We start from the raw sequence: 9,478 nt of genomic DNA, 5'->3' as shown, positions 1-9,478 counted from the left end.
TCACCAATCGATGTGGCTTTACGCCAATCAGCACTTTGCTCAAGATTGCCTCCAGTAAGCATGTGAGAGCAAGGTTAATTAACTCTTCAATACATGGAGGGCATCACAATTTTCAATTACAGGACAATTTTTTATTGCAGCCTTCGGCATAGTTAGGTAACCTAATGGCAGTTCCACTCAGAAAAGCCTTATTATTTATGAATTGATTTCTGTACAGGGTTGATACAAACCGCATTGAAAAAAAAGAGAAATATCGACATGCTACGTGATATGGATGGTTGAGAAGGTGAGATATGAGAAATATGGTTTATCTTACCCTAAAAACAAGATCCCTGAGAGAACAGACGTTGGCTACTAAATGCATCTAATAATAGATTGTACTAACAACTTAAAGGACTAGACTAACTAAATGCCTAGGGGAAGATAATAGCTTTTGTCTTGATGCTCTTGCCAACGAGAAGAGGGAGGCGTTCAACAAAGCAAACACACGTGAACGCCAGCATCCTGCTCGGCTGTTTCCTGAGGTGAGGATGTGAGTCTTGGACAGACTACTAAATACGGACTATTCCTCCACTTAAAATAGAGCCCTAGGAGGTTTCATGAGAGAGACTCTCATGATAATGGTAGTGGGCTTGGTCGTGTCGCTGTGTTTGTGGTGAGAGTGCTCCCAGAGCGATGGCAAGGTTCAGCTCAGTTCATCTGCACATGCCCAGAGAGCCCCGCCCCTGCCCATCGGCGTGGCGATGGCTAAACTGATACACCAGGGGTCATCTTTTTAAACAGATGCATATCCTGGGTGAAGCCCTGTCACTCTGCATTCAAGAGTATAAATGGAAATCAGATCCAGACTCCCATCGCGACCAACTGAAAATAATTACAACTGTGCATATGTGTCAAGTCGGGGGAAGGGAAGATACATCTCATATGTACTAACAATGTACGGGGCAAATCTTAAAGATATACACAATTCACCCCATTTGAATGATAATAGAGGCCATCATTACGGTAGGCCGTGGGGTCCATTGTATCTTGCTTTTGGTTGGGGACACTATCGTCATATTTACATATTCTGAATTAAATGTAAATCACCCCGTTTCATCTTAGTCTCTCTGGATTAGGAGCGTTAAAGCCTGTGGACAAAACCAGCCCCCCAGCGCCTAGGGGAGAAGGGATTTCTAGTTAGAGAACCTCCAGCCTGCAGACTCCTAATACTTATTCACCCCAAAAAGCAGACGACCAGCTTGTATTTATGATACAGTTCACGTAAACAGGCAGTTTGGCCCTTAATCCTCGCCTAATTAAGTGAGCGGACAATCTGCTGAGGCAGAGCGCCGAGGGCCGAGGCGTGATACCTGTCGAATTAAAGGAACAGCATGGAGCAGCCTTCCCCCTGTCAGCAGACCAGCCCCACATTAACATTCCCCTCATTTGCTGTATTTACAAGACAGGAAGACTGCACCGGGATCTGCTCCCTCCTCCAAAGCTAACGTCGGACTTCTGTTCTGTGGATTCAGGGTAGGGGAGTCGAACAACTGTCTGCCCCTCCCTCGGTCAGCGGGATTGGGACGCTGGTGAGAGGATCTTCCTCGAGGTCTCCCTCCTCACTGTCCATTCTCTCCCGTGAGGATCCTGCTCTCTGTCAGGGAGTGTCTCTCTCTGCCACAGATCCTGCCTGGGTGGAGACGGCCTGCCAGCTAAACGCTAGGCATGGATGCTCTCCGTGTTCATGGCTGTAACCCACATCAAAGTGAAGCTCACGAAGGGAATGAATAATGCACAGCCATTAGGCCTACCTCAGGGTTTCTAATTAATGCAACAATCAGAGATAATAAGCTGCAGTTTGAGGTGGTTGATGAAGGGGGAGAGACTGTCATGGGCTTGATGATGTTTATTTGTGTTGATTTACTTGATAATTACATAAAATATGAAGTGCATATGGATAAACATCCCCACTGTGGCCTGGGAAAGTAGAACTAAATCAAAGAAAGTAATTGTTATTCACATGCAATCTTTGACCTACATATCAACATTTGGCTCTCTGATCATGTGCTAATGAAAGCTAGCACCAATCAGATATGTTAGAAAGGGGCTGTGAGGCTTTCACAGTACAGTACTGAGTGAGGTTTCATAAGCTTTGCATGCATATTACCTTTCAGCAAAAGCAATTCTGCAAGGAACCAATTCCCAACTTCCATATTCCTACCTCAGTGTATGAGACAACAATGTAATATATTATTGGCTAGTACACAGTAGCTGATACGAAGCAGAAAAAAACACACAAACATATTTAACTAATCATTTATCAAATCATAGAATGTGAAAAAACGGACAATATATCCGAGCATATTAAGAATAAATACAAGTAGGCACATACAGTAGTTTTAAATATGAAACCCATACATCTTTCATTGGATGTGGATGTGTCGCCTCCTGGTGGGAGTTCTACACCAGTGCAGGCAGTATAGTGCAACTGTAGCGTCGTTTGTTCTGCGTCGTTTAGTAGGTAGGGTGACCAGACGTCCTATTTTACCCGGACATATTGTATATGACTGTACAGAGAACTGTCAGTAGTCGACCACCTTCTCAGTGTTGCCAGATGCACGTTATTTATCCTCCAAATACAATCATTTTGATCAGATGGTACGGCTAACTGAAGGTCAGGTCGAAAGAGAGACAAATAAACCAAAACGAAATAACAGGTGATGCGTGCACACATTCAGTGCACAACAGCACACCATACAATACAAGTACAACTATATACAACATAATTTGGTCAAATTAAAACACGAGGAGACAGCCCATGACATATTTTAGCCTGAGGTGCAACTCCCAGCTATTGGACACATGTGTGAGCACATGGAAACTTTCTCAACCACAGTTACCACATTACCTTAGTTAGCGAACTCGGTGATATTTGTTAACGAACATTTGTTCGTGGCAACAATACTTATACACAACATGAACTTGAACATCACGTTGTGTAACATAACCACAGTTTTCTGTTGAACAATTTTTGGACCCAAGGACAACACACCTTACTAGCCGAAGATCAGGTCGAAAATAACTGGATTGGTCCAAACAGTATTGGGTCTCAGTCCGGTGTTGCATCCCCGATGCATGACTCTGGATTGGCACCCCCTGGCGGGAGCGCGCGCTAATCAACGAGTGAAGGATTTCGTCTTTATATCGCAACCAAACGAAGGAGAGACGGAAGTCTCAGATTTTACTTTCTTTGTTACGGAATTCGAGAGAATAATGTCGGTCAACTATGTAAATATCAGATTCTATTTTCAACACAAAATCCTTAAAATTCGTCATTCAAACTGTATAGTAGCCTAACGAACGCGAACCAACATTCTTGGTCCGCGACATCGCATTCTTAGAAAATAAACCCCAGTATCATTACAAAAGGAAATGTATTTTGTGTAGCAGGATCAAAGTATTTCACATGGCTCTTCATACTAATGTATTGGCAGTTCAAGTGCATGCGATTTAAATGCAGTTAGCTTGCGCGTAGTGTAGTTACTCAAACAGGTTGAAAACAACAGCCTTCTGATCCAGAATAGGCTATCAGCTGTTCTGTAAAGGGACAAAAGGTTCACATGCCTATGGCTTACAAAAGACAAGTACTAAAAACAATGTATCAACTATGTATCAAAAGAACCATCAAATCCCTTTTTAAGATACTTTTATTGTTTAAGTCAATTAAATAAATGAAAAAATAAAACAATAATCCCACACCTACCATGGACTATTCTGTTTTCAGACCTGTCCACCCTATACATACACATGTATTGGTATTACATTTATGCTATTAAATGTACATAATGCTGGAGTAGAAGGGAAGAAATGAATGCTTGGGGAGAGCATTTCATGGCAGGCCTTGTTTTCCATTTGATGTAAGTGCAATGCACCCCCTGCTAACCCTGACTGGTAAAGTGTTACAGGTCTGATACTTACTGTGGTTACATGAACTAGCCCCATCTTGTGCAATGCACACACTCACTAAACTCACTCATGTACGTAATCCCCAAATATAAAGGAAGCCTTTGTACCACAAAAGTATTATTTTAATGTAAATAAACCAGCCTAACAATTATTAATGCCAAAACAAATTAAATAACATAAAAATGTTTTTACCCAAACGTTATAGGAAGTGACTTGAAAATAGATAAATAATAATTAAACTTTGTTTAACACATGAACTAATATAGAACAATACAGACAAATTAACAAATGACAACAAATGACTTATTTTGGGGGATTATGTGCATGCAAGGCACGAGTAGTCCTCCAGTGTAGGTCTCTGCACGCACACATGCTGGTAACATCTCCCACAGATGTCACAGCAGATCTTTATTATAATAATGCAAGTCCTTTAATTTGGGAACCATCACTTCTATTAAACTGAGTATTTAGTAATAATCGTTCTGTTTCTGATTAAAATGAAAACATCAAACCCTGTCTTTTTATGAATGGATACACAATTAATAATCAAAAACTTTCTTAAATATTTCTCCAATATTGCTTTCAAATAAACAATGTTCTTCTCAGAGTGTTGATGTCAAGTTGGTTTGGTTTTGCTGAAGTTTAACTGAATGTTAATGACCAGTTCATCCAGTTCAGTCATTTGATCTGTTGTCACATCTGTCTATAGGGTAGATTACAGATGCTGAACTTTGGTAACATGGATGTGTGTGTTTGGCAGAGTGGTGTGACCTGTTGTAAGAGCACCAGGTTACCATAGCACCTCAGAAGGGATACAATCCTATGGGGACTAGCAAGAAGGGATACAATCCTATGGGGACTAGCTAGAAGGGATACAATCCTATGGGGACTAGCTAGAAGGGATACAATCCTATGGGGACTAGCTAAAAGGGATACAATCCTATGGGGACTAGCTAGAGGAGATACAATCCTATGGGGACTAGCTAGAAGGGATACAATCCTATGGGGACTAGCAAGAAGGGATACAATCCTATGGGGACTAGCTAGAAGGGATACAATCCTATGGGGACTAGCTAGAAGGGATACAATCCTATGGGGACTAGCTAGAAGGGATACAATCCTATGGGGACTAGCTAGAAGGGATACAATCCTATGGGGACTAGCTAGAAGGGATACAATCCTATGGGGACTAGCTAGAAGGGATACAATCCTATGGGGACTAGCTAGAAGGGATACAATCCTATGGGGACTAGCTAGAAGGGATACAATCCTATGGGGACTAGCTAGAAGGGATACAATCCTATGGGGACTAGCTAGAAGGGATACAATCCTATGGGGACTAGCTAGAGGAGATACAATCCTATGGGGACTAGCTAGAAGGGATACAATCCTATGGGGACTAGCTAGAGGAGATACAATCCTATGGGGACTAGCTAGAAGGGATACAATCCTATGGGGACTAGCTAGAAGGGATACAATCCTATGGGGACTAGCTAGAAGGGATACAATCCTATGGGGACTAGCTAGAAGGGATACAATCCTATGGGGACTAGCTAGAGGAGATACAATCCTATGGGGACTAGCTAGAAGGGATACAATCTTCTGGGGACTAGCTAGAGGAGATACAATCTTATGGGGACTAGCTAGAAGGGATACAATCCTATGGGGACTAGCTAGAAGGGATACAATCCTATGGGGACTAGCTAGAAGGGATACAATCCTAGGGGGACTAGCTAGAAGGGATACAGTCTTATGGGGACTAGCTAGAGGAGATATTAACCTATGGGGCCTAGATAAAGAAGATATAATCTTCTGGGGACTAGCTAGAGGAGATATAATCTCATGGGGCCAAACTAGAGGAAATATGATCCCCAATGGGAAATTGAGTGGTATTGATCTACTAAGACAAATTATTCCATAACTTTCTTCTACATTTCTTCACGCTGAGTTTATAGTTAGTTTAATGAGGATAAACCTTGCACTTTATATCAGGGGGTGGGGTACAGGTCGCGGTTGTTAGCGAGTGAGGGGGAGTAATCTGGGCAGGGCAAGAAAGTACTAGGGAGGGGAAGTAGCAGTGCAAATGGTCCGCTCGCTAGCTGCAGTTGGTAGCGCTTCTACCAGATGGGGAGTGTTCCCTGCTTAGGCACCATACTGGCGGGTCCCTCGCAGCCAGTGGCCCTGCGCTAGACCCAGGTGGACGGTGTGGTCGTTTGGCTACTTAAGGGTTGTTAGTTTTTGTATGGGCGTCGAGTGCTTGTTTTCCGTTGGTGTGCAAGCCCAAGTGTACTATATTGAACCTTCCATCTCTAGGCCGCTGTTTTCAAAACAAAATCTAGGCGGAAATAGAAACTTTCACTTTCCTTGTGTTCAAGCTTCTATTACTGAACACCAGTAGGACTGACAGGGGTCCTGACAACAGGGGAAATAACTTCAGAGTGTCAGCTTTCAAAAGAGACCATTTACATGCATGTACTCCAAATGGTTCAAGAACAGCTTTCAATTTACTTTGGGCATGCTGTTTAGGCATTTTTAGGTACATGTAACAGGATCCCAGAAAAGGTTCTAAAAATGCCTCGACTGCGCTCCTCTGTACGGCCATTATTTTAAACCCGCCCCCTTTCAGATAAACGGTTGTGATTGGCCCACCGGAGGGAAATCTGTGTAATTGGGAGAATGGCCAGACACACTTTCCAGAGCAACTTAACCCTGAGCTGGCAGATTGGTCTGGTTCACAGAGTACAAATTGAGGGGTTATTGTGCAGGAAATTATTTGTCTGTATTGTTTTAGAACCACAATAATATTGTGTAACACAATAAAATGAATGTAACACATATATGAACCCCACACAAAAGTTCAGTCAGTTCATTCAATTTGCATTTGATAACATCATAAGCAGTTGTAATGTGTAATCTATGATTAAATGGGTAAATAACTACAATATACAGTTTCTCTCTGTAAACAGTTTGTGTAGGGAGATCGGAATAGCACATTGCAGGAAATGCCTAATTAACTGTCCTTCCTGTTAGCAGAAGATGAGAAAAGGTACTTCTCTTCCAGTAAGTGGCATCATTAGACAGACTTCTGGTCACTTGACAGTGTCTTCTGAACAATGAGGACTATGAATTTGTGTCTTTTATACGTTTTTCTTCTCACAGTGTCATCGACTACGTTTCCTGTTTTCTGTAAATCCAATGATGAAAAATTAATGTGGTTAGGTTACGGATTTACCCACGTTCCCCGAGTACTTGAGTCGGGTTCAACTATAAAAACCTTATGTTTGGCTCATAACTCCATTGGCAGATTTCAACCTCAGGATTTTCTGCACTATCCCAATCTAACCTGTCTGGATCTTCGGTTCAACCGGATCAGTTTTATTCATCATGGATCATTCTCCTCTCTAAGTGGCCTCACAGAACTTCTTCTGGGGAATAACAGGATCTCGTCTCTAGCGAAACAGGCTTTTACACGACTGACCAATCTACTGTCCTTGGATTTGCATGGAAACCAAATCAGTGAAATACAACTGGGTGCATTTGATGGTTTGTCTAATCTGACAATACTGAGACTGAGTGGCAATTCTCTTACATTTTTGCCTCCAGGGATTTTTTCTGGGATGGAATCACTTGAAACTCTTTACATGGAAAATAATCAAATCAGGTCACTGACCAGAAATACTTTTAGAGGCCTTCGACAGTTACATGAGCTGAATCTATCAAGAAACACGTTATCATGCTTACCAAACAATGTTTTTAAACCAATTTCCCCGCTGCAAGATCTTGTCTCGAGTTTTAATGTTAGGATGCAAATCAAAAACCCACAGTTCAAATCCCAGGTGGTATTAAAAGCTCTGTCTGTGAGCAATAACATCCTGTCAAAGATCGACCTGCACACCTTCACCCACTTATCAAACCTGGAGCTGTTGAAGCTGAATGGAAATCATATTCGGAGGATTGGGAGGTACACCTTCAGTCGCTGTGCTCACATCAGGGAGATTGACCTCAGTGACAATTTCATCTCCACCATCGAGGAGTCTGCTTTTGCAGATCTGAAACACCTCAGAGTTGTAAAGCTGAACCGGAACAGGCTCGCCCTCTTAGATCCAAGGGCGTTCGATAGCAGCTCTCAGCTGTCATCTCTCAACTTGAATGAGAACCCATGGGACTGCAGCTGCAGCATACTTTGCCTAAAGAGATGGCTTGAGGGCGGTGCTGACAGACGTCCCCGTGTGTTGGTGAGGTGCTCTCAGCCTGAACTCTTGAGGGGCCAGTACCTGGGCGACATAAGCAGCGCGTTGATCCACGGCACAGACAAGATGTGCAGCCATGCGCTGCCGCAAGTCAATTGCGGACCAACTGTCATCGACGACGCAACGTGGCTGTCGGAGCCCGACGTCGTCAACATGGAGGACACGCAGACGCAGGGAGAGGGGTACATGCTTGCCCCAGACGTCATCATTAGGAACGCTCACAAGCGTGACATTTCAGAGTCACAGCGACTCCACAATACATCTGGAGTTCCAGGAAGTAAAACGGCAAAATCAATACCGACGCAAACCATGACGTCAACCAAAGATTTTTCCGGAAAGGAGGCCGCAGGCAACGCTGCTTGCGTTTACAATCACGAGGTCATCATCAATGTCTCCTCGGGGTCCGTCACCTCCACCTGTGCGGTTATCAAATGGAGTTTGACCAAAAGTGACACGCAAAACGTGTATTTCAGGGTCATGTATGACCGGTTTAGCACCAGGGGGAAGTTCAGTCGGTTTGTCAACGTCAGACAGGGCACGGTTTGTGAACTGTGTGAGCTGCAACCCTCTACGCCGTACTTTGTGTGTGTGGAGAGTGTGGTCCAGGATCAAGTGTGCCACGTGGCTTCTCGTGACCTCTGCCTCGGCCTCATCACCGCGACCGAGCCGCTCCCAGGCCCCGAGCCCGTCTCCGTGACCATGTACCTCACCGCCGTGAACACCCTGGCTATCCTCGGCGTCCTCGTTCTCATTGGCTACACATGGTTCGTGCTCAGACGACACTGGAGCAGCGCTTTGAGCCTGGTGTTCTCCCAGAACAGAAGCATCTCTTGTGCCCTGTGTGCGGGGATACCAATGTCCGACAGAGCCTCGGGCGTTCAAACTAACAGTTCCCAAACGGGAACCTACGTGCCCAATGATGTGGATGCCATAGACCTGCCGCCCGTTCATTAAACTGACCGCCTAAATCTGGAATAAACGTGTGGTGTGACAAGCCGGATGTGAACTACTGTAACTTGGGCAAAAATCTTTGAGCATCTTTTATACTACGTTCTTTTTGATGAAATATACAGTACTTTACAGATTGGTGTTTTGTCATGTTGCATACTGGTTATGAACTCCTTGAAGCTCAAAGCAGAAAATGGAGAAAAGTAAACTCCTCCACAAGGTGGCAGCACACACCATGAGAAAATATTCAGTAGCGTTAACCTGTCAGTCTAACAGTAGCCCAACAATGACATGACAATGTAACTTTGAGAACTTACACTGCTTATAAGAGA

At 43.7% G+C, this 9,478-nt stretch overlaps 1 protein-coding gene across 1 annotated transcript; it reads left to right on the top strand.

Moving 5' to 3' along the window:
• The first annotated feature begins 7,061 nt into the window (after nt 1-7,061).
• LOC146234976 (uncharacterized) lies at nt 7,062-9,152 on the top strand. The gene has a single exon (XM_084689903.1). It carries the CDS (start codon nt 7,062-7,064, stop codon nt 9,150-9,152), a length of 2,091 nt encoding a protein of 696 aa, XP_084546029.1.
• Nucleotides 9,153-9,478: the final 326 nt, after the last annotated feature.

This window comes from Hypomesus nipponensis, chromosome 23 (assembly GCF_054491055.1).
Source record: "Hypomesus nipponensis isolate SF chromosome 23, ASM5449105v1, whole genome shotgun sequence".
Taxonomy (NCBI): Eukaryota; Metazoa; Chordata; class Actinopteri; order Osmeriformes; family Osmeridae; genus Hypomesus; species Hypomesus nipponensis.
This window is presented reverse-complemented; position numbering and strand designations above follow the sequence as displayed.